Consider the following 25,462-nt stretch of genomic DNA (forward strand, 5'->3'; position numbering starts at 1 on the left):
CACAGAGGCTACGTAACTCACCCCCAGGTCACAGAGGTGGGATGGAAGGCTAGCCTGACCCGGAGACAGAACTTTCCTCCTTGCTGCTGGCTTCACCTGGGTCAAAGCAGGGCGAGCAGCAGGTGGGGCGGCTGACGGATTTTCAACGGATGTTAAAAGAAATGTTTGTTCCCGGCTCTGCAAGAGGACATGCTACCCCCGCCCCACGCCCAGCACAGGTCAAAACTGGCCTTTCTGTTCTGAGGACGGAGAGAGGAAAAGAGCAGCAGGGGCTGCCGGCCGCTCTCTCCCAGCATGGAAACCCTGTGTGCCGAGGCCAGGACAGCGGCGGCTCGGGGTCTCTACCGTCCCCCTGGAGCATCTGTTCCCCGCGGCGGCGTGGGCCTCCGCCGCATCGAGCGTCAGAAGCCTGTTCTCCTTCTTTGAAGCTGACAGCTTGATGCCTGTGGAAATGCGATACTATTTCAGGATTTTATTTGAAAGAGGCTTCAAAAGAGTGGATCGAAGGCTCCGTTGAACTGCTTATTGTGGCTCTTCTCCCGGCCCGCATCGCGGTTGGTGAGCCCGAACACGGCATCTGTGGTTTTGTACGTCATCCACAGGCAGGTGATGTTCTAAATTAGCATCTGGCTCATTCTGGAGTGCTGTAACTCTTCTTGAGCTTTCTTCCAAGAAGCAACCAGGACTTTCACAGCTGGTGCCTTTCTTACATCGTCTGTTTCAAATGATCCTCTAGGAAGTCTATCAGGTGAATTACACGATCCTTGTTTATGTCAAGCGTCTTAAAGACACTGACAAGCGAGGCTATGAAAATGTTAGTCTGAAACCAGGGTGGCTGTGACCACCTCCGAATCCCAGACCCTCAAAGGCAAATGAGACCAAACAGGATTCCCAGGAAAGGCAGGGCACGAACAGGAAGCGCTGCAGGAGCTCGGGGGAAGCGTGGCGCGGGGCCAGGTGCCGCGTGGGCAGGAGCGGTAGGCCAGGCTGCCGGCACCGTCTCAGATCTGTGCCGATGCCGGTGATCTGGGCAGGCCCCACCTTCCGGTCCCACACCGTGTTGTCTCTCTAACACCACCCCCGCCACCCTAAAGCGTGCTCATCTTTTCACACCAGCCTGCCTTGCCGGGGTGAGGTCCTTGAGTGCCGAGTCACGCCTCCTGTATCTTTGTGTTCCCACACCTGGCACAGAGAAAGTGTTCAACACGTGCTGATATTAATAGGGAAGGAAAAGAAGAGAAGGGGAGAAGTCCAGTGGAGCAGAAAGTGCGAGATGCCCGGGCTTTCCTTTATGTAACTACCCTGTGCCCGAGCGAAGAAAGTATTGTGGTTTCAAGAACAGGAGACAAAAGTCACGAAGTCACCTGTGCAAGGCGAGCCCAGGTTGGGAGCACTGAGACGTGGACTTCTAGACCATCTCTCCCCTGGGTCTGGACCGGAGAGAGGCTCTTCAGCAGGAAGCGGCAGGAACGCGAGGCCACCCCGCCTCTCCTGCTTCAGGAATGACCATCAGCACTGTGTCTGGACTCTGGGTGGGGCCGGGCACCCCCGGGTCCCCTCAAAGCAGCCGGAGCATCCACGTTCTCCACCGTCACGCAAACCCCGAGCCACAGGCCCGTGGCCACACCCCCCTTCAGAGGCAGAGCCACTGCTAATGTAACCCGTCACGGTCGAGCCGCCGGGGCACACCAGTCGACCACCACGCATCTGCCTGTCCTCCGAAGTTTATTCTTCCCGGGAAGTGTTCCCCTGGTGTTGCCCCATCCCCCACCAGGTAAGACCAGGCCTAGAGAAAACCCCATTCACCAGAACATCGGCCCAAGACTACGCGGCCCTGTCCCGTGAGGATGTGTCCTGGCTCGACGTCCAAGCTCCCCAAGCACACCTACCTGGGAGGCTAGAGGAAAACGCTCCCACGAGAAGGGCTCGAGTCGCCAGCCTGGCTCTCCGCTAAGACAGAAGCACTGCCTGTGCAGTAGCACAAATGGCATCGGGCACCGTGTACTCCTCGTGTGGCTCCCCGCTTGCCTGCCAGGGCTGTCGCCCTATGTGTGTGTGTGTGGGGGGGGGCACAGGCCTTCCAGAGGGACTCCCTACTGCTCTGGCCCCCAAACAACAGTTGGCCCAGCTAGAAGTGCTGGCACCTCTCCTGCCCCTTTTTTTTTCTTTTTTTTTTTTTTTTGCTATATTCCAGAAGATTTTTTTTTTTTTAAATAAGGCAGAAGAAATCTCTAATTCATAAGCAGCCAGGATAAAATCCTTGAAGACCACAAGCCAGAGTTAACTGTGAACACTCTTCTAAATCTCGGCAGGAGAGGACTGTCACGCAAAGGTAGCCGTGCCAGTAAAACGAGAGGCCTAGAAAGAAAGCAAGGCATAAGAAAACCAAAGTTGCACAGAAAGACAGAGTTGTTGTATTTGGTAAACAGTTTGGTCCACAGGCCACATCCTGTTAAGATGTCTCCCTTGTCAAGGTCCGCTCGTCAGACGCCCCCTGCTCGAAGATCTTCCCATCCTTGGAGGTGTCACTAGCATATCTGACCACCTGACTGCTTTCGGGAACTCTCGGTGAAAGCCAATTTAAGCTGGCCTCTCCGTTCACACTGCACTCAAAAGAGACCAGTTTCTAATTCCTCCTCATCTGGTCTCTTGGAGTCTGTTCTGGCAAACGTCACAGGGAAGCGAACCTAGACAGCGACCCCAGGGTGCTCCCTGTGGGGACACAGGATCCGTCGGCTCTGTGGCTTAGACACACACTGGTTTTAGGTCGGTGGCTTCCAGGGTTTCTGACGGGACGTGCTTTTGTGACCACACCGGGGATCTTGGAGAACAGGATGTTCCTGATGAGGCTAGGGAGCGAGGGCCAGACTCAGAGCACTGAGGCCCTATTGCATCTGGCAGCCTGAATTGGGCAGCAGTTCCTGCAAATGGGAAGCCACTGCCTTTGTCAGGTAGGTCATTGTCCCATAAGCCCCACTCGGAGCGCTGTCGTAAAAGAAGTGGCAGATGCCCGTGACTTGGTCTTTCTCCAGGGTATCCGTGGCTCCAACTGACATCTGCAACGGGAAAAAAACACAAAGAATGAGCAGCATTCAGCCCCCCGGCGCTGTGATGGCTGTGTGCGCTGGCGATCAGGTTGCTAGAGACCAGCGGCCCCCAGAGAGGGGCTCCGAGCCCAAGGGCAGGAGTCAAGGGTGCCCAGGGCCAACATCCAGCCTCTCCTCTGGGGGCCACACTGTGCTCCCGCACAGCCTAGTTTGCAGTGCGCGATGTCTCTGTAACGAGAGCACGGCTTCTCCTACCTCGATTCTGGACGCAGGGTAAGTGGTCTGCTTATCCAAGGCCGTATCCACAGCAAGAGTGGTGCTCGCACTAAAACCTAAGCCACAACGAGTCTCTCCATTTGCAAAGATCTTTAGGTTTCCCAAGCGGCCGTTGTGCCATTTTCTAACCAAATGGTTGACTCTTTTTTTTTTTTTTTTTTAAACCACCATCTGTGGTGACATTTTGTTTGAGAATATTCTCTCCTACTGGACACAAAATCCTCAGCCTTGACAGAGACACAGGCCAGCCAACCCGTCACCTTGCCCCTCTCTCCGTCTCGGCTGTGGGGGTGACTAGGTGGGCCTGGACACACTCACCTGGTCCTGTAGGAACAGCTGGTTGGCCATCTGCACGATCTGGTCCACGTGGATGATGCCCCCGATGCTGTTCATCTCCGTGTCTGAGAGCAGCGTCAGCACCATGATGGCCTCCACCAGCAGCTGCCGGTACTCGGGCTGCGGCACGCGGTTCAGCACCGACTCAACGTGCACGGCGAACTTGATCTCCTGTGGGGTCATCTGTCAAAGGGACCGGCAGGGGGGCAGGAGTGAGCTGAGGCCAGACAGCCCTGTGACCAACGTTGACCGTAGCACCCGCTGGGCCCAGGGCTCAGCTCCAAAATGCTGCCTCCTTTCTGGCCACGTTGATTCCACCAGCTGGAACCCTCTGGAGCAGGAGGCCGGGAACCCTGCTGTGCGGGTGAGTTGGCCTTGTCCTAGCTTGATGAACCCACCCCACTGGACTGGGCCGTCCAGGGGGCAGGGCCCTTTTCTTATTCCTCTTTCTTCTTGGTCACTCCTTGTGCCATAAAGCATGGTGTCTCGGGTGGGACAGGAACTAAAAACTCAATTTGTAAAAGAATGAATCGGAAGAAGGAAACCTGGAAAGCGTTCTCGGTGGAGGGGGCCGAAGGGGACTGCGTGAGTGCCCAACGAGGGTGGCGGGCAGCTTTGCTCTTTTCTCTTAATAGCACTTTAAAGAGCAAATGTATAGATCTTGGCGGTCAGAAATGCTATTTCTGTGAGGACAAAGAAAAGGTGATGCCGATAGAGGCGGGAAAGAGCAAAACTGGAAGGTGAAGTGGCTCAAGAGATGGACTTAAAAAAGGCCTGTGTGGACGTAGCACGCTTGAAAGAAGCGGGAGTGTTAGGAGACGGTGAAAGAAAGCCCTGGGTGGGGGGGTGGGGGGTAGGGGTGGGGGACGGGGTTTCCCATCATACCTCTCTTGTCGTTGAGGACGGGAGCACATAACCGTCGATGGACAGACCATGGCACTGGAGACAGAACACACACCGCACAGTTCAGATTCCAGGAGCCGATTAGTAAGTGTGCACACACGTTCGCACGCACTCAAGTCACTCTGCCCTGGAAACCTACACGGGGGCTGAACACGCCAGACTGTCAGTTATTTTTAGAGAGCTTGTTCTCACTGCCCACAGGCTGTTTTCGATGGAGCGGTTCTAGGGAACCAGCAGGCATCTTTCAGATCCTGTGCGAACGATGCCCCAGGGAGCCGCGGGGTCCTCCTCTGTGGCAGCTCCGCCTTTCACTTGGCAACCAGGCCCCGGCGGCTGCGAGGCACCCTTTGGGGCCATAGAAAGGGATATTTTCACGGCTCCTGCTGGTGAAGTGATACTTCTGTGCCTTTGCAGGCATCTATTTTTGAGATTTCTATAATAAGCACCAATCACAAAAGACTTGAGCACATGCACAGACATGCACACGCACACCCATGTATATAAATATCAAGCGCCGGCTCAACGCAAAATGCAGCTTTTTCATAATAAGAGTGTCTTGGTATTGAACTAGTGGAAGTCTGGATGGAAGCGTCTGATGCCCCAGGAAGAGTGGGGAGATTTTCTGGGAAGTCTGTTCTCATCTCACTGGCTGCCTTCTCAGTCCCGGTGCGCTGGCGGGCCGAGGACAGAGTGGCAGCAGTGGCCATACCTTCTGACCGCAGGTAGAAAGAGGAGAAGCAGAGGCTTCTGCGGGATCTGAGGGCTCTGCTCCCATGTGAGGACCAGCTGCACAAGGACAGGGACCATTCTGACCTCCCCATGCCCAGCTGCATGAAGACCTCGCTCTCCACACAGCAGAGAGGCTAAGGCTCCTTAACGGACCACTGGCCCCTGCCACCGGAGTACAACCGCTGCGAGGTGCTATGCCTTTGGGAAGGGGGTTGTAGCGTGTGCTCATTTGGGATTACTTTCCTCTCCTACTGTGAAATGAATGAGCTAACAAAAATAGCTTTAAGAAAAAACTGGTCCTGCCCATGGTTCTTAATTTGCACGGAAGCCTTTAACTGAGGCAGACTGTGTGCAAGGAAGGATGCGCGTTGGGGCTGGTGCGGCAGGGAGACGGAACGTGGGTGCGGACAGCAGAGGGGCACGGCTTCCCCGCTGACCCCCGACACTCGGGCCCTCCTGCATTCGGGTGTGTGTGGTGCAGTCTGGGGCTCCACCGTACGGCCGTCTCTGACGGCCTCTGCAGACATTTCCATGTCCCCAGACAGCCGGGAAATGCAGCCCTGATGGCCACAGACAGACTGGGCAGCCAGCTAAGGGGAGTGGGTCTGGGGTCCCCCCATCCTCTAGGTGGAGAGGCAAAGGTGGCCCCAGGTACGTTGGGGTTTGGGGTGACTCAAGGCACCCGGGAGCGGACACGGTGCCCCGCAGATAGGGGGTGCTCGATCGTGTCGCTGAACGGTGGGGACACCACACCCACTGGAACACGCAGGAGGCTAGAGCCTGCGGGGGCGGGGGTGGGGTGGGGTGGGCATTCCAGGCCCTCTACGTCACAGTGTTTTCAGCCAAAGCCTTCCCTGGTTTTTGTCTATCTTCTGACATTTCTGTGTTCCTAAAATATGTCAAAGGTGGTCCCCTAACACTCGGGCTGCCACCTTATCTAACTTGCTGCGGTTCCAGCCGGCGGTTCTGAACCGGGATGATTTGCTGCGCTTCCCAGGGACACCTGGCAATGTCCAGGGATATCTGTGCTTGTCACAGCTGCGGGTGGGGGTGCCACTGACATCTAGCGGGTAGAGGCTGGGGATGTCACCGAGCATCCTGCATACACGGGACCCTCCCCCCCCCCCAAAAAAAAAAAGAATTGCCCCGCCCCAAATGTCAGAGGTGGAGAGACCCTGCTCTAGGCTGGGACTCCCCAGGCTCGGGGACAGGCTACCTGATCCCTGCAGGTGCTGCCATGCCTCGCGACGCAATTAACGGGGACGGTTCATTCCCCTGGGAGTGTCCGTCCCCCAGCAACAAGGCCAGTGGAACGCAGCACAGCGGCCAAGCTTACCTTCTGAAGGATCTTCCACACCTTCTGGTAGAATCCCACGGGGACCCTGTTGATGGCTCCGTCCAGCCTCCTCCTGCGTAGCCACTGGCCCTGCCGCTCCCCCCAGCCGATGTGATGCCCGCCAGAGTCTGACGATGATGTGCCAGTGGGCGAGGATGGGGTGCTGGATCTCTGCAAGACAGACAACACACGGCCTTCAGAAACCTCGGAGCCGGCAGCCGCAGGGACCGCTGGCCATCAAGAGGGATGACTCTGTGACCTAGTCAAACTACCAGACCACGTGTCCAGAAAGGAACAAAGTTCCTTAATTTGACTTGTGTGTTTCTTGAAGCTGGATGGATTCTTTCCTGTACCGGTTTGGTTATGGGTCTCCTGTGTATTCTTTCTAGCCCTCAAGAGGTAGCACGGCAGCAAAGGACCTTGACCTGACAGGGAGGCTGAGCAGGTGAGAGTGAGGGCTCTGGGGTCAGTCTGTGAATCCCAACTCGCCATACCTACATCAATCCTGAACACTAGCTCCGGGCCTCGGCTTCATCTGCACAATGGGTCACGGTCGGACCTGCTTCAGGGAGCTGTGAGCACTCACTGAATACAGACGCAGAAAACCCCGAGAGCACACCTGGCTTGTGGTAAGTGCTCACAGGAGCCAGCTGTTACCACCGAGGCCCTCTGGCACTGCTGCAGGAGGGCTCAGAGAGGGGGGGGACGGGGCCCTCTCAGAGTAGGTGAACCTCTTAGAGGTGCCATAGCCCAGGGACATAAATGCCCTAATGCCCACTTCTGCAGTGCCACAGGGAAGCGGTGGTCACCTCCCTGTATTCTAGGTGCCACAGAGAAGGTAACATAATATGGGGGCAGGCGAGAGAGAATGTTCTGGAACGAAAGACGAAAAGTAAAGGCAGGGAATCTGGCCCTTTGGCTCGCTTTCTATTCTGCCTGTTCTCAGCTCGGGGCCGGCTGCTCCCTGGGGCCGGTGGTGGCCTCCAAGTCAGAACACATGCTTTACTGAAGCAGAGGGAGAGGGCGTCCTCCTGTTCCCAGCCCCCAAGCCCAAGGCCGGACTCACTCTGGCCTCCGGGAGGGAAGAGCTGGGGCAGGGCCAGCAGGCCCGCCCACGATGCAGATGCAGCTCAGAGAGGCTCCCCGTGGGGGCCTGGACCGGGGCCTGGGAGCGGAGCTGGCTCAGCGTGGGGGCGAGGCCGTGCCGCAAGCCTCCCTGTGGCAGCTCCCGCGGCCTGCTTTCCGCTGGAGGACGGCTTCTAACCCGTCCATCTAAAGGGCGGGAAAGGGATAACCCTCGTCCTTACACATCGTGTTCCGGACTACCTGGCACTTTTATTGCTCAAGGCATATCAAACTTCAAGGTTTAAAAATGAAATCCAAATGGTAAGCGTGCCAGCAGGGCAGGAGGCAGGAGTTTTCCCTATGTGCTCATTTGGACTTCATCGGATCTTATTTTGAAGAGGCTGTTAGGCTGGGTTATTCCATTGGGCTCATTACTGCCACTTAAATACGGCAACAATTAGATACAAATAAAAGTAATTACAGCCGCACTCATCAATGACTCAGCTGGTTTTCTCCTAGTTTCAAGAGGAAGATTAAGACTCACTTCTGCAATTAGAATATTTCCTAGTCCTCCACTTGATCTGGGGCCTCAAGCCAAGCCGGGGCATTAGGAGTACAAGGTGCTAATCACTCAGCAGGTGCAGGCGGTGGCTCACCGTCAGAGCTCCAAAGAAAGGCACAGAACCAATGCCTCAAAGGTCCCAGAAGCTCCTGGGCCAACAAAGCTCAATTCAAGAACTTCGTGGCTTTCTTTCTAGACTCTCTTCAGAACGACAGTCAAATGAAAACACTTAAACCTGTTCAAATCTTTGGGAGTTAGGGACGAGGTAGGTGCACGAGAAGGGCAACAACAGCATTCAGACACCACAACACGAGGAGGCGGTGAGGACAACAGGCGGGGTGCGTGGTTTACCGCAGACTTGGAGGAATGTGCACTGCTGGCCACGGCCTGGCTCACAGAAAAGAGCTACAAAACAAAGAGAGTCCACTCAGTCATGGGCAGTGACACGAAAGGACACACACAGAGAGGAGGAACGCACAAGGCATGGAAAGCACCCCGGGCAAAGAAGGTGCACAGGATGCGGGCGCACAAGTCTCACTCACCATCTAGGCCGATGGCGCCAGGCGCCGGCCAGCGCGGAGCTCTGGGCCGTGCAACGGCGAACTTGGGAAAGGCTCAGACTATGAAATGTCACCCATTCTAGTCATATGTGGATGTGCCTCGCCAAGGTAGGGCACATTTTATTTTCCACAGTCATAGCCACAAACTGCTAAGCTTTTATGTGAAGAGTTTGAAAATCTGCAGAGACCAATAAAATACCTACCCATGACCAGCCATTTAGCATCTGGCACCTACTGCCATCCAATAGATATTTGTTACATGAACAAACACGATCGGGCGGATGACCTTTGGCCAAACAGGCATCTCTTCATCTAAAAACCTGTAACGTCCCCTGAGCTTGCAGGGGGCAGGGCCTGCGCTCAAACCGTGCATCCATGGTGTTCTTGCAAAGGCGAAGAGAAATGTAAAATGCCAAGACACCTATAAAGTTTTGGACCGAGACCGTATTTCCTTGATCTAAGTGGCCCAAAATAAAACTTGCACTGGCTGAATCTAAGCCTACCAAAGTAGATCATTTTGTCCCCATAATATGTAAGGGTGGTATTAAATGGAGGCAGAAGGAACCGCCCACATTCCCCCACAGTGAGCCACCGCCGGGATATGGTGCCACCGAGTGGCTAGCAAAGGGAGGTGTTCGGAAATGGAGCATAAATTAGCCTGGAAGACGACACACAGAAGCTGCATGTCACTGTATGACTCCTCTACGCTCTCTCAGTCACGCACGTGAAATCGTCAGGAACGCGCTTCCGACTTTCTGGAGGGACGAGGAGGAAGCACGTCCCAGGGGTGATATGAAAGAGTGGGATCCTCACACTGTTTCCCTTGCAGGGTTAAATTCCCCCGGGCAATCTGCAGACGGGGACAACAGTATTCTTTCTATTCATATACTCGATGACCACGTTTTACCTTTCCCTATTTCCTTCCCTTTTTTTGAACAGAAACTCCTGCCGAGGCAGAGCCCAGAACCATCTCTTTCACAAAGCATCCTATAAAACCCAAGAGCTTGATAAATGGACTTTTTTAAAGGCATGGGGCAAGGCCATTTCCCCTGCTCTCAAGTCCGGCACTCTGCCTGTCCCCAGGGCTGCCCGCCACAGTCCGCAGAGTCACCTCCACTCAAGCCCATTGGACGGGCAAAACCATTCTCCACGCAATCGCTCTCCGTATTCGCAGCCTCGCTTTCCGCATGCAAGCCAGAAAGGACACGAAACACACACGTGAAGGACAGAACAAGACAGAGGTTTCACCTGTTCATCAGCACTAAATCGCCTAGTCATCTGAAAGTAAAAATACATCAAGAAGTAAACACAAGCCACTTTTGAACCAAGGATGCCCTACCTCTTCTATCACCCTCTGGAAAATCCAGGGAAGTGCTGGCCCAACTGCTGGGTGTGACCCATTAGCACCTCGTGGACTCCATCTAGCGAGTCACCACCATTTGAAATGGAGAGGAGAACCTGAGTCCGTTTCTCACTCAGGTCATGGTCAGAAGGAAGCTCTCCTTCCCTCTGTACATCGGTCAAGTCCTAGCACCTGGGAACCCGGCACACTAGGACTAAAAAGCTGCTGCCTTGCAGTCCTGTGGGGTCAGTTCAGAAGGAATTTACTATGAAATAAAAAGCGAACAAAGAAAAGAGACACCTGTAGATGGTGGCAAATACAGGTATCGTGAGCATTCCATCCTCTTTCTACATTCCTCTTGCCATTTGGCGTGAAGGACACATTTGACGGAGAGGTGATTCAGTTACGTTTTGCGCAACTCTACTTCTGGGATGGCTGCGGCCCACCACCGAGAAGCGTGGTTCTCGGCAACAGAGACAAACGTGGGTAAGGATATTTTCTGGAATGTTCACATAATTTTTCGATATCTGGGTAGAGTGTGTTCAGATTTCAGGACAGAGGGGACCTCACATCCTCTACGAAGAGCAGGCCGCACCCTGCCCGCCCTGGGTTTCTATCACTTTCTGAGGTGAGTCCAGGTATGAAAACCACTTCTTTCCCGGCACCGCCACCGAGAGTTCCGTCTTACCTGTTTCATCTCGCTCCTCAGCCTGTTGATGCCACTCCTCTCGGTTTTGGTGACTCCCGTGTGTCCCACCTCATGGATGGAGATGGCAGGGCTGGATGTGGAGGAATGGATGGGTCGCACTGGAGGGGAAACGCACACAGGGCTCTTAGATACTATCAGCAGCCCCCGCCCCGGGGGAGGAATGCGTGCGATGTGCGCATTTTTATCCACATCTGCCCCACGTGCTTACAAACTCCATTAGAAGAGAGCCTCGTCTGCCCTGGCCAGTGCTCGGTCTCTAGCACTTGGAACAGCACCTGCCACACAGCGCGGGCTCCGCAGGCGTCCAGCGAATGGGTGAGAGAGTGACCATCGCTTGAGCGGCACGCAAAAAAACCAGAGCGGCCATCAAACCCTTTAACGAATTGTTTTTAAAAAATAATTTACTCTCCAAAAGCACAGCTTCCTTGTAAAAAATGGAGACCACTCAAATAAGGGACCTTGGGACTGGAGAGGGAAGTCCCAGGAGAACAAGCGGCCCCAGGGCCACCAGTGGAGAAGAACCCACGCGCTCCCGCCATCACCTCACTTCCAACCCGCTCTAGCGGCCTCCGGACTCAGGTCTGTCTGCGTCCTGCCCCTCCCCGCTAACTGGTTCTCTGTGCTTCGGTCCCAGCTATCGTTCGAAAAGGCAAGTGTGATCACGTCACTGCACGCCTGGAATCCTTCCAGGCCTAGTTCTGTCTTCCGGATAAAGCCTGCCTGACCTGAGTCCCACCTACCCCTCGCAGCTCCACACTCCTAGCCAGGTACATGGTGCCGGGCATTTGTATGTGCTGCTGCCTCCCATCCCACCTGCTCCCCTCTGCCAGGCGCACCTTCTCCTTCTGCAAACGCAGCTCAAAGGCCACTTCCTAGAGCAGCTCCCCTGGGTGCCCAGCCTTCCCACCCAGCCCTCAATGAAGCTATGGGAGTAGAGGGCACCGCCTCGGAGACTGGAGACAAATAAGGAGCCAGGGGACACCAACATTTAAAGGACAGCAGGGAGGAAGGGACTCGCAGAAGAATCACAAAGATTAGCTGGAGAGCGAGGAAGGACACCAGGAAAGTGGAAACCAGAAGCAAAAGGGGTCTGAGGAGCTACGGTAGGGCCAGTGTAGGGTGGGCAGTGGCTGGAAAGATCTCTGACATCTCAGAATTAAAAAAAAAATTCTAAGACCATTTGAGTTTCCTAACTTATAAAAACTGAACAATGACAGAAGACAATAAAATGATGTTATATGTAAGACGGACCTCTTCTGGCCTTGCTTGCAACCAGACATATTTATAGCTTTCTAGTGACACTAGTCTCTTTTCAATTTTGTAAGCATCTACAGCTTTATAATAACAAATTTTCAGTAATTATCTGCATCAAACCATGTATATGATTTTGATGAACAGAACACATAAAATATTTATCTCGCATATTTACGTTTCAAGGACTGTGCATTTGAAAGAACTGGAAATTACTTTTGGAAAAGGATCTCGAGCGCTCCTCCTTCAGGAAAGGAGAAAAGCGACCAAAACACGTCTGATTGCATGATGCCGCCGCCTTTGTTTGCTGGCTGGTGTGCGCTCTGGGGAAAAAATACGAAGTACCCAATGTCCTTCTCATTAAATAAAAAGAATGACAGCCTGCACGGCGTTTCTTTGGCGTGATGAAATAAATCTGCCAATGTGTCTGCAAATCATTTTGCTTTATTAGGAGAGATGATAATTGCTTCAATTATAATTAGGGAGCATTTGAGAACAAAATTCCACCAGGACTTGGGCGATTCTACTTCCTAGCACAGCAAAGAAGGTTCTGGTACAGATCAAAACTCAGTGAACAAGATGGAGTGAAGCTCAGTCTCTCAGCATGAAGGTGCTGAGAGCATGTGGAGGACCCTGCGCCCCTGAAGGGTAACGGGAGTGTGGCCGAGAGTGCTTCTACCCAAGCCAAAGGTGGGGCACGCAGGAGCTGGGAAAAGACAGCCCTTCCACCCCTACACCCTGCTCACCTCATCCCTCCTCACACCCGTGCATAGGGGCCAGCGGAAGGAGGGAGGGCGCAGGCCAGAGCGCAGAGGGGTGCACACCACACCCACGTGCGATGGCAACGCTCTCAGCAAGCCTATGAGGGGTCACAAAGGCCTAGGAGCCCCAATCTTGAGCCCAGGGACCGTCCATCTCCCTAAAGCAGGAAGCCTACCCTCGTCTATGCCGTCCACAGTGGCGGCTGTAGGCAACCCTGGGCACACCAGTCGGCCCCCTGTGCCGCTGTCCCCGGAGGTGAACTGAGCATTCACTTACCGCTTCTTTCAACGCCAAATTCTTTTCCACTCAGAATATGGTGCAGAAGGTTTTTCATGTCAAAAGGGCTGAGGTTCATCAAACTTTCAGAAGCTTCTTCTCCTACAAACAAACATAAGCGTCTCTGACATCGGGCTGGTGGCGCAGAGTCGGGTGGGCCTTGAAGAGGGGGTAACAAAGGATGCTGTAGCAGGCCTCCCTGCTCAGGGTGACCTCACCACTGTTTCAGGGCCGAAACGTGCCACTCCTCGGTGACGCTAAACGCTGCGGTTTCAATTGTGTCTTTACTTAACACTCAGACACATCCTTTTTCACCCTGTGATGGTTCCCAATGTTGGAATGCATCTCGTAGTCGATTTACACTTTTAAATTGGTAGGATTTCTCCCAACAGAGGCGTTATGAGATGCGGGATGACATCTCACCACAAGGAGACACAGTAAGGGACTTAGCTGGCCGGAGCAGGGCACAAGATTCTAGTACCTCCTTCTCCCTGACATATGAAATTCAACGAGGTGCGCTGGCTGGCCTGGCGGAAGTTACATCTAAATGAGAGAACCTGGTAAAGCGTGAGCACACACAAAGGCCTGGAAGCCCCGGTTCCAGGATACTTGGGCAGGCTCCCCCTAGGGGCGGGGAGGGAGGTGCAGGACCGCCCCCCCCCCCCCCCCCCCCCCCGAGTCCACCTGTGTACATCGTACCTGAGCAGTTCAGGCTCCGTGCCAGCTCCGTGGCCATCACCTGAATGATCAGTCCAATCCGCAGTCTGAGCATCTCCACGAAGAGGCTGGGCTGCGCCCTGACATACATGGCCAGGTAAACCACAATCTCCTGACGCAGACACACGTGGAGACAGTGTTTCAGAGACTGGCTGCTGGAGGAGAGGCCCCTGCGCCTGGAAGGCGGCTGCGGCCCTGCCCCTCCCCGGCTCACTGACCTGTGTGAGGACGGCGATGCTGATGTCCTGCCCACTGGCTTCGTAGATGAGCTTTGTGAGCTCCTCGGGGGGCAGGGGCCTAGGAAGAAGCATCAGGACGTGAACATCATGAAAGGTGCCCAGGAGCCGTGCCCCCTTGCCCTCCATGGAAGAGCCTTATTTTCCTGCTGGAAGCTCCTGAGTGACAGCGTTTTTAAAAAGACCCTCTTCCCACATGGTGGCTGGCACTGATGCTTTCCCCACAGTCCCCCACAAACCTCAGGCCCCCCCCCAGGCTGAAGACTTACGCAGAGATGGTCTTCTCCCGGGGCTCTGGTGGCAGGCCCACTGTGAGCTGCTTCTGGTGCGACAGCAGGTCCGTGCAGGCCTACTCATTTAGAGAAAAGGGTGAGGGCCACGGCGACAGCAGGAGGGGAGGGGGAGAGTGGGGGTGGGGTGGGGTGGAGATTAGCAAGGCCAGCAGGGAAGGGTCACTCCCAACAGAATCAGAAATTTACCTTTACAAACTTTATGACCCATGGTGTCCTTTATTTGAAAATTCATATACAGACCCCGTACTGAACAACCTAGGCAGGGCTGGGTCCCTGTGATCTTTGTGGCCTGGGCCGGGCTCTGCAGGGCCCATTGGGGTATTTAATGCCCATCCACTGTAGCAAACACATTGGATCCCCGGATATCCTACAAGGGAGATGAGCTGTCACGAGTCCTAAGATACCAACGTTAAGGGTTAATGACCATATTACAGTCTTAGCTTGCCAGTTTCTCCATTATTCACATATAACAAATACCATCATCTTACCATAACACTGAACTCTAACGTCTTAGAAAGCAGTTCTGGATTTTGCAGGGCCTCGGGGCTAAAACGGTAATGACGATTATACTGCAGATGTGCAGAAATAAGAACGCTCTGTTTAAGGGTGCCAGGCCACAGAGCATTTTCATTTGATTTCTTGGTAAACCTCTTTCTGCAGCTACAAAGGAACAAAACTAATCAACTTGAATCTCATTTCCTCTGCTTGTCTTCCAAGAGCAGTGGGAGGTCAGGAGAGGAGGGTCTGTGCCATCCACGTATGAGATAACTGGTTTCCTTTACAAATAAGAGGTGCTTGCCTCCAGCTTTCCTAACACAAAGAGGGCATGGGGCTACAAAGAACAAACGGGCTGCCCCAGTGCACTTGCTCTGACCTCTGCCAGGACCTCCACTTTCTTCCTGAGCAGGCCAGAGATGTAGCGAATCAAACCCCACTCCTGGTTCAAGCCAGCTTTCCCATAGAGCTCGCTGAGGAGGTTGTGAACCGTGACCCCGTGCTGTCCGGAGAGATTTGTGTCCCAGCTGGGGCCCCTGTCAAGAGAGAGAAAATCCCAGAAGTATGACCTGGAATGCTTAAAGGCTGGATTCACTTGGCAGGGAGGAAAATGAATCACTGTACATTCTGCCAAGCTTTGGGGGCCTCCCCGTGCCTCTGAGTCTCACCAAGAGGGTTCCATCCTACCAAAGCATCCCTTCTATTTGAAACAGAAGCCTAACATAAACAGGGAGATCCTGGCCTCACTCAAGCCTTCTAGTCCTGAGAGGCCAGAGCTGGTGGGTAGAGAGGGAGACAGAAGTCGGCTCATGGTGATCCTGGGTTATGTGGGTGAATATAATCATGACCTGCTTTGCTGGAAGACCAAGAAAACGACAACAAAGAGTCCAGGAGCATGGAGAAGGCTCGAGCTGGTGAAGACCATAAACTTACTTTATTACATACAGAATGTACAGAATGTCTGCTTGGTCCTGTAGGTTTGAACAATCTTTCAGCTGCTCAACCAGCTTGTCACAGTCCACATCACCATGGTCATCTCTGGGCCACTGGAAGTCGTCTTCGGGGGCCTGGCCATACAAAAGCCAAACAGCGAGGGAGGGGCTGAGCATGTGAACTTTCAGAAGACCAGGAAGTGACACACCAACCGGGTCTTGAAACTGTCACTGCTGTGCTCCAGGTTTCAGTGACTCTTCCGTAGCTTTTTATTTATATGTTTTACTATTTCTGATCAGCGAATCATTGGGTTAGTCAATGTCTGAAGAGCCCAGACGGAACAGATGAAGATATGTGTATTTATGCAACGTTCAAAAACGGGTTAAAACGAAGCCCTGGTGTTTGAACTCAGGCCGGCAGTTACCAGCGGAGTGGAGGGAGGAAGCAATTGGGAAGGCACAGGGGGCAGCTGTTTCCACCGGTCCCCCGGTTCTAGCCTTTACGCCTTTCTCTGTATGCTGTACTGCAATAAAGATCTTTTTGAAAGCAAAACACAAAAAATACGTAAGTTTTAGACACCCTCCAATTGAAGTCAGGTTAAAATATTCTTCAGTAGACACTGAATCTTTCTATTCACGTAGGATAAAATCATAGACAAACTCCTAGATAAAACGAATTATAGGAATCAGTGGGAACACCCTGACATTTTATTCTCCTCAGGGATCTTTTTACTTACTTCCTCTAGTGAGACAGATTCTGGGCAGAAAGGCAGTAGCCTTTTCCTACATGCAAAGTATCCAGGTTTGCATCAAATGCATTGTGGATACTAACAAGAGGCAGATCGCAGACAACCAAGTGAGCGGGTTCCCACTGAGACCCAGAACTTTTAATCCCAAAGGTCCCGGACATCAAAAAATGTTCACTTTTGAGTTCAACCCCGTAAAAGAGTTCTTGGGAGTAACACCAACATCGAAAAACATTACACTAAAACAAAACAAGACCAAAGGGATTCTAAATACTTTACCTTGTTTAGGAGTGGCTGAGGAGAATCAACAAGATTTAGTGATTTACGGTGGGCACTTAGAACTTTAGTTGGCAAAGTCATGGGAACAACTGGAAAACAAAAGAATAAAGAAAGCCCTTCTGAGGAGGAGGAAGGATAAGATACTTCTTTTGAGCGTTACGGCGACTACTCCTTACCCAATACGAACCGACTAAAGGAACGATTACTTATTTAAATTAATTTCAGCAAGAATTTACCAGGTAGCCACATCATGTGCTAGACCTGGGAACGAGAGGTGAGCGGGACATCGATCTCGCTTCTCCCTCCTGGAACTGAGGGAAGTGACATAGCATCTGAGGACTGGAAGGGGCCTTAGAACTGATGGAGGCCGACCTTTGTCCTTCGGATGAGGAAGATGGGAACGACAGAAGGAAGAGCATGTGTTCGGGGTCACTGGCCTTCTCCTCATTAAGGTGTCGGCTTCCAGAAGTCCAGTGTATATTTCACTTTGCCACCGCCAGGTGTTACCACTGCTGGTGTTTAACCACCTTTGGATGCTATCATTACCAGTTATTTATTCACCAAACCATCTGCGTCTTCCAGGCTAGGTCATATCATCTTGGGAACAGAGGAAGTTTTCAACAGAGAGAGGGGGCATATTTATAAGGCAACTTATAGACCTCCGGTTTACACTAGTAAATTAAACACACATTTTACTTCCTCTCAACCGACCACTAACACTGTAGAAAATGATTTTTTTTTTTTTAAAGACAAATCCTCAAGAATAGGGGAAAGCAGGGGTGACAAGAGAGTAGTAACGGCATTTTGGAAGCGGGGAAGCTGATGGATGAAAGATAACTGACTTAGCAGACAGAAAGCAAAGGACAACCAGAGCCCAAGCCTGCAGTGGGAAAAACCAACAGTCAGATTGGTATCAGAGAATCCTCAGAAGTCTCTCCTGCTGCACTATAGACCTCTGAAACTGGACTCCAGAAAGGGTGTCCAAACGTAAGGAAGACTGCGGAGAAGCGGTGTAAGAAGCAGGGAGCTCCTTAGATCCCTTCCTCAAATCCAGACGGCTGGGCAACTGCCGTGCTCACCCCGACAGAAGACTAGAGGGTCTCTGTGAAGAGGGTAAAAGCCGCAGGTGGGGTATGTGGCACACCTAAAGGACGTGCACAGTCCTGAGGTGGAATAAGTGACTATATAGCTCCAAGCAACCAGACCCTTACGTGTCAAAAAGGAGACTGAAAAAGAGATGGTAGGGTGTCTCTGGGAGATCTACCCGGCCCGCACCCGTTAATCCCACAGGCTCCACCTACACGCTTAGAGACTGTCAAGCACGAGCAGGTAACCAAGAAACACCCAACCCTGGAGGAAAGACTCTAGTGTGGAAGACAGAAGCCAAAACAGGAAAAATTGACTTGGGGGACCTGAAAAACGTTTAGGGAGAAGAAAACGTGAAAGCAAAACCAAAAAGTCCTGCTGTTAATATTCTTAGAGTAATAAGAAATTAAATTGCATGCACGAAACAAGAATGGGTACAAATCAGAGAACAGAGATTTAAAACCTGGCAGCAAAAGTAAAAAAACTCAATCGAGGGGGTGGAACATAAAGTTGAAGCAACTGCCCTCAGAAGAGAGCACAAGCCAGAGAACCGGAAGACAGAAGAGAAACGCTAAAGACTTCTCGGAGAGGGCAACAGTGGATTCACAGGTGCTAGAGAGAACAGAGAAAATGTAAGGAAGGAAGCGAGTCAAGACATTTTTCAGAAAAACTTTACAGGACTGAAAAAAAAAAAATTCCCAGGGTTGAAAGGGCCCACTGAGCCTCCAACACGGGGGATGAAAATATACCCAGATCGAGGCACATCCCTGAAATTTCACAACCTGGGAACAGAGAAGATCCTAAAAAAAATTTCCAAGAGAAAAACAATTCATATTTGAAGGATCAAACACCAGAACAGGATTAGATTTCTCAAAAGCAAGCCTGAAAGCAAAAAGACAGTGAAGCGATGATTTCAAAATTCTGATGAAAAATGGATTTTCAACCTAGAATTCTATAACCAAACTCTCAAATGGATATACAGAATATCTGTAGGTATTTTCAGACTTGCAAAGCCTTGACAGTTCTCTCAACCGAGCACCGTTTCTCGGGAAACTACTAGATATCTTCCACCAGAGTAAGAGAGTAAGCTAAGAAAAAGGAAAAGTAGAGATACAGAAAGCAGGAGAGCCAACCCAGGAGACAAGGAAGTCTCAAGGGACTCTCCGGGATGCTGGCGAAGGAAGATCCCAGCATAAAATCGACATCCCAGACATGGAGGGCACCCAGGCAAACGGGGCGGGGAGCTTCCGAAACCAGCAGGCTGAGGGCTGCCACCACCGTGCCTGCCCCCTGTACCATTTTAAAACTTGGCGAAACTATTCTAGAATGTGTTCCACCAAAGGAAGAAATCAAGAAGAACATGCCAAACTCAGGAAACAGGGAGGCCAACTGAAGCGATAAGCAAAGGAGATTCCAAAGATTATAGTAAAGAGAAGTCCTAGGATGCCAGGTGTGCAAAAGGCCTAGAGCACAACCAAGCAGACGGAGGAGACTTGTGGGCTCTACGAAAAGTAGTCCAACTGAGAGACTCATGGCTATGACTGGCCTTGTGAAAATTTGTATTGTGGGCCACTGGGGGCAAAGCAAATGAAAGAGAGCAACTTTGAATAAAGTTAATAGTATTCGTGACTTCTAAAGTTAGTGGTATGAACTTTAGAAAAAATAAAAACTAATACGGTCACAATATACTATACAGCTCAGTTGAGAATACTTGCATACATACAATAATATGAAGAGCATACCGATTAAACTTGAATACAACTGCCATCACTAGGTTATGGGAAGCGAAGCATAAGAGTGGTGATTTAAGACAGCTACATCCTCATCCACAGAAGAGGAAGCCAACACATACTGAATAAAAGTCGACACATCAAAAGATTGCACGATACACACATTGTTTTAGAAAAAGAGACATGTAAATGCCAGAAGAAACAGCTAACAGTGGAAAGTGGTCGCCTCTAAGCAGAAGGACTGGGTCAACGAGGAGGAGGCAGGAAATCTCTGCATTTTGTGGTTTTTTAGAATTCTCTGACTTCTAAATTATGCTCATGTATTACTTTGAGAAGTTATTTCAACAGGCAGAAAAGAGTTTTAATAACGCACATGGAATTTCCAAACCCTTTGCTTTTGCCATCACGGAAAGTATATCCCGAGTGGAGTGGATGGCACTGAAAACATGGCTGTCTTCTGTCTTCTTAGAAAGAGGGGGCAGATAGCACTTGGAGGAGGTGCTTTGGAGGAGGTGGTTGATATACTGGTCAAGTTCATCCTCGCTTTCTGTAACTGGACAGGCAAGAGAAAGAGCCAGTGAAAAGAAGCTGCAGAAATATTCTAAATGTGTAACAGTGATATAACATGCAGCGCTGAGTAGATTTAGTGGGAGACAACATTCGGCTATAGATACTTGCACCCCCACTCCCAGAGGGTAACGAAATTTACAAGGATAAATGTATGTGTTGATAAAGTTATCGTCTGGAACACCTCATGCTAGGAGAAGAAAATGCAGGTCAAGACAGATACACATCATACCAAGATGAACTGAATATGTAACAAAACCTGAGGGCCAGCTGCTAAACATCTGAACTTTTTGTTTTGCTGTGAGTGAGCTAAGCATTAGGGAGTGCTCAGCCCCCACAACCACAGGCCATTTCAACCCCAAACCTTGTTTAATTTGAAAAATGTTACGTACATAGGATTTCATCACTCAAACCCGACCAAACCTACAAACCTAGATCACTCTACCATTCCTCTGAAAATTCAAGCAGGGGGTTTCTGTCTTTAGAACGTATTTTGTGAAAAATCCTCATTCCTGAGACTCTTTGTCCCTCTAGGTTAAAAAAAAAGCCCCACTTCTGCAGGTTAGGTTTTTAAACCCGCATTTTACTCATTTTAATACACGCAAGTTTCTAAAGCCTCTTTTTAGTTATGTTAACGACCAATCATTTTCTGTGCTTGAGTCTCAGGGCAATTTTCTCACAATGCCACAGTTTAAATATTCAACAAACCACCTGCAAAGGCATTTCAAGCCATACCTTGATTATAGGTATCTTCCAAATATCCTCCCAAGTCGGAATCAGGACTGAAGCTCCCTTCGCTGTCATCATTAAACAACTTCTCATCACAGTCTGGATCCAGGAAGGTCAGATATGTGTAGAAAGACGTGGTAAGAAATTCCGAAAGGCTCCCTAATTTTACTCTGCCAGCCAAGGAGAGACTATGTTAGACATACAGGTGTATGTGGACAGACTTCCACTATGAATCACGGAGAAACGTTTCAACAACCAGATGGTGCTTCTGCCAGAATCGATAAATACATCACTCTGCAGACTGCCCCACATAAGTAGTCAGCCAAGAAATTAAAACGAAAATTCAATACCAAGTATAAAGTGGGAGCACGTAGCATATTAAAAGCCAAAATGAATCATGCTGATTTCTTACTCCCAAACCCAACACAAACAGAAGTCTATCTTACTGAACCGACCAAAGTTTTACAAAACAGACTGAGCAAACCACTTTTAACCAGAACCAAACAAGCCTTGGGGGTTTTTTCTGCCCTAAAACAACTGGACCAGAAGAAAACCTACCATGCAATATGCTCACGCAGGCACAGGTATGTGATAGGAGAGGCAGTCTCAGAGGCAAAGTTCTTTCTAGAAGGAATGCCATGGGGGACCATCCCCAGACCAGAGCAGATGCCCAGCGTGGCCTTACTACAGTTTCAGGCTGGGAAAAGTTCCACTGAAAACTGGAAGCTGGGTCTGGCAGTGTGGGGTCCCGGGTTCAGGGAGCACAAGGGAGGGGCCACCCCCTGCAGAAAGCCACCACTGTGTGCTTCTTAAAATGTTAGCTCCAGAGGCAGAAGACAATAGGATCCTGGGAGCTACCAGCATCAGATTGGGACATCAGATCAGCATCAGATTAGCAGCTGGAAGGACCGAGAGAAACATTTAAGGAACACACGGAAGGAAGTATGCGAAGCAAGTGAGTTCGGGGGTGCTGGAGCTTCAATGGGCAAACGGACGACAGCCAGAAACATGGCCTGAGGAAAGGAAAGTCTTTCCTTTAATAAAGTAACATCTTTTTCCCACCAGGGTCTTGGGGCCAGTTCTAATGATTCCTTTGCCTTGAGACTGAGGCCAGGAGGAGGTGAGGGGGAGCGTGGAAAGTTTCTCTCGTTGGAAGTTGAAAGGAGTCAGGTCAAAGGTAGAATGGCAGGAATTTAAAAAGGCTTCTGATAACCAGCTACCCCAGGAGGGTCTAGAGGGAAACTCTGGCATCTAGGGTTTTTAAAGACCCTCAAACCTAAAGGAAAAGCCAAAATGAGACTCAGTGTTAATTATTTCCTTTAGGAAAGGTAGCCTGTTGGAGCCTAGGCACTCCCGTTTCTTTCCACAGTCCTCCGAATCGTTTGCCATGCTCTATAAACAGGAGGCCCTCCAGATTCGTGGGAGCCCTCATCCAGCTCAGCATGGAGGCTGAGGCCTGGTTTCTGGGTTCATACAGAGATTCTGCACCTATTCATCTCGAGCCCCTCGCCCTCTGAGCCTACAGGTCCTGGTCTGTCAAACAGGAATACAGCCCACGACGCAAAGTGAAGACTAAGTCAGACAGTGCATCCAAAGCAACAAAGAAGGCACTGCAAGTGAGCAATTAACTGGAGACAGTATCCTTTTTGACAATGATTAGATTTCAATTAAAGAGTTTATTTTGCAAAAGTTAATTAGGAACGTATGGTATTTTCTCTTGGCTATAACGCCGTGCACCAGGCGGTAACTTCTCCAAACCGGAGGTGGAACGTTCCAAAGTGCATGCCTACTGCAGTTATGGCGTTCGTGCTGCAAAATGCTGGGGACGGTCTCACTGACACTCCAGGAGAAGATCGGAGTGGGGACATTCAAGTATACGGCAAAGCCGCAGCATGCTCTGTGAGCAGAGGTGTGAACCCCAGCACTCTGAAACACAGGGACTCAACTACGGGCGTGAGGCTAAGTGAAATATGCCAGTTACAGAAAAACATACTGGACGAGTCCACTTAGATGAGATATCTAGAGACACAAAATAGAAGGGTGGGTGTCAGGGAGAAATGGGGAGGTGGTGTTTAACGGGTAGAGAGTTTGAGTTTTGCAAGATGAAGAGAGTCCTAGAGATTGGTTGCACGACAATGTGAACACAATGTTACTGAACCATATACTTTAAAATGGCTAAGATGGTAAATTATAGGTTACGTGCATTTTACCACAGTTTTAAAAACCACTGCAGTGGCAGCAGAGTCCCAAGTGTGGGGAGATGGGAGAAGGGCCGACTTCAAGGCCCAAACACTTGGCGACTGACATTCTATCAGGGAACCAACAGAAGACTCCAGAGCCCAGGAAGGGTCACACCTCACTCAGGGCTAGCTGTACAGTGAGGTTCTTCTGGAACCCTTCTGGCATATTCCAAAGGATTTGGAGATTAGGGCATAGAAGCTATAGAGAAAACTTCTGCCTTGTGACAGTCAGAGGGTACAAAAATGGAACGGGTTTTCCCAGGAGGTGAGGCCCCTCTATCCCTCAAGGTGCTTAACCATCCCACCTGGGAGCATCTGTGGTACTGTGGGCCCGTCAACTGGAATAGGTATCACTCCACTGAGGATGAGAGGACAATGGTCTAGGCAGGCCCATTCAAGGGCTCTGCTCTGAGGGCCCCTCAGGGAATCTGTAAAGTTCTATGAATTAGTCTTAAGGTCATAACACACTCAAGTCAATTCAAGGAGTATTCACTGAGCACCTGTTAGATCCCAGGCACTGGGTGTTTTCCTCCGGGCCCTTTACTAGAGACAGACACAGCATTCCATACATGCGTTCCGAGAACGCCACTTTAGAGAGACCTGACGTTTCACCTCCCTATGCCTCAAGCCACCTGGCACCGGTAAAAGCATCACAAACACCCTCAAAAGCAGCTTTAGCGAGGATCCCAGTTTCACGTGGGTGAACGGGTAAGTTTCAACTTCTTTTTTACTCTAAACTCCATGCTTCTATGTTCAGTGATTCATATGAAAAGCGGAGAAGGGCAGCAGAAGACTTTTTAAGAAAGGTCACAGATACCTAAAAAAAGAAATAAAAAATAAGTTTAAAAATCACAAATTACCTGGCTCCTCCAAAATATCCATCCTCTAGTTTTCTAATTGTAGAAAGAACTGCAGAATGAATGTCTGAACCATCATTTGCTAAGGGGGAAAAAAAAAAAAAGACAAATTAGTTTATTTAAGCTGGGAATACTTTTTGGTTTTCCGGGCATGCGCTGAAATGTTTTCATCAACACTATCTAATTAAAATACTTATGGCATAGAAGATTCCTGACCTCAGAAAGTAAACTGCTGAGAACCCCCTTCAGTACTTAGCTTTGTCTGTGGAACTCATTTCAAACATTTTGAAAAGGGCCCAAACCAACAGGGGGGACACGAATCAGATCAAGTTCATGGAGTTACTGAGCATGGTGTGGGTGATGGGGAAGGTGAGCGTGGGTCTGCCCGTCATCCGCCAGCAGGTGCACAGGTAGGCCAGTTCGATCCTCAGCATCTCCACAATCATCTCATTGTCCAGGGCCAGGTAGAAATGATGCTGGTCGGTAAACTGCAAGTCAGATCAGGCCAAGTAAAAAGCTGTCCTTCATTCCCTCGACACAACCTCAGCTGTCATTCATGGCAGCACTAATCCTTGCATTTTGTTTCCAGAGAAGGAGCTCAATCCTGGCTGTAATCCTCCCCCATCACAGGGCTCTCCCTGCAATCAGACAAAAATTGATCTGTCGCCTGCCCGGGAGCCATAGCTACATTAGCCTGGAAGGGAAAGGTGCGTGGCTAGATCCATTTATAGCTCCGTGGATGAGGATTTAAGCACGCAGCCCAACACCACGGTCTCTGAAAGGAAATCAATAACTCCTTAATTCCTACGCATTCTAAGGCTGCTGGGCTCGGAGAGGATTTCCAAGTCAGGGAAGTGAGGGCACTGAGAGCCGGTGAGATGTGGAGACTGTGTTTACCCGATAGAGGGCCTGGTAAATGTGAACTAAAGGCACTACGGCCTGGTGTCGCTGAAAATCAAACTGTTCTAGCCTCTGGACCAGTCCACACTCAGCTCTGGTCTGAAATTTGTTACAAAGGGAAATAACTCACAAGACTGAAGTGAACAACATGGGCTAGGGTGAAAAAGGACAACTTGGGGCTACTGACCCGTGACCCCACGGATGACAGTGTGATCAGGTGGTGGGGTGCTGTGCCCACGGTGACAAAGTGAGCCCACAGCTGATTTTTCTAGCAGGCCAAATGGATGAAAAACATTTGGTTTGGGTTCTGCCGGACTACCTTCCTTTGTAAACAAAGACTCTGAGAAAAAGGCTCTATAATCAGTATATTTAGGATCTCCTCAGGTGGGTTGGGGCCTGAAAATCAGACCGGCTGTGTGTTGCACAGAGGGTCTGATGACAACCTAAACAAGGGTTAGGGACTACAGCAATCACAGGCACGAGGGCTGCAAGTCAAGTGAC

The 25,462-nt window shown here is 50.7% G+C and overlaps 1 protein-coding gene across 7 annotated transcripts in view; it reads right to left on the minus strand.

The window, feature by feature from the left end:
• Nucleotides 1–2,372: 2,372 nt before the first annotated feature.
• PHKA2 (phosphorylase kinase regulatory subunit alpha 2) overlaps nt 2,373–25,462 on the minus strand; it is a 70,409-nt gene continuing 47,319 nt past the window's right edge. For 3 of the 7 annotated variants that reach the window (XM_042974475.1, XM_042974469.1, XM_042974470.1), the window contains 18 exons: nt 24,405–24,549; nt 24,065–24,143; nt 20,971–21,134; nt 20,042–20,221; nt 16,853–16,941; nt 15,829–15,962; nt 15,275–15,431; nt 14,377–14,456; nt 14,090–14,168; nt 13,854–13,983; nt 13,155–13,256; nt 10,845–10,963; nt 10,063–10,092; nt 8,606–8,659; nt 6,628–6,798; nt 4,545–4,598; nt 3,642–3,842; nt 2,373–3,056 (listed from right to left, as the gene is read on the minus strand). In XM_042974475.1, coding sequence (XP_042830409.1) covers nt 2,886–3,056; nt 3,642–3,842; nt 4,545–4,598; nt 6,628–6,798; nt 8,606–8,659; nt 10,063–10,092; nt 10,845–10,963; nt 13,155–13,256; nt 13,854–13,983; nt 14,090–14,168; nt 14,377–14,456; nt 15,275–15,431; nt 15,829–15,962; nt 16,853–16,941; nt 20,042–20,221; nt 20,971–21,134; nt 24,065–24,143; nt 24,405–24,549 — 2,139 coding nt within the window. In that variant the 3' untranslated portion in view covers nt 2,373–2,885. The other 4 variants (XM_042974471.1, XM_042974476.1, XM_042974474.1 and 1 more) reach the window with 4 other exon arrangements.

The sequence above is a fragment of the Panthera tigris genome, chromosome X (assembly GCF_018350195.1).
Source record: "Panthera tigris isolate Pti1 chromosome X, P.tigris_Pti1_mat1.1, whole genome shotgun sequence".
NCBI classification, from domain to species: domain Eukaryota; kingdom Metazoa; phylum Chordata; class Mammalia; order Carnivora; family Felidae; genus Panthera; species Panthera tigris.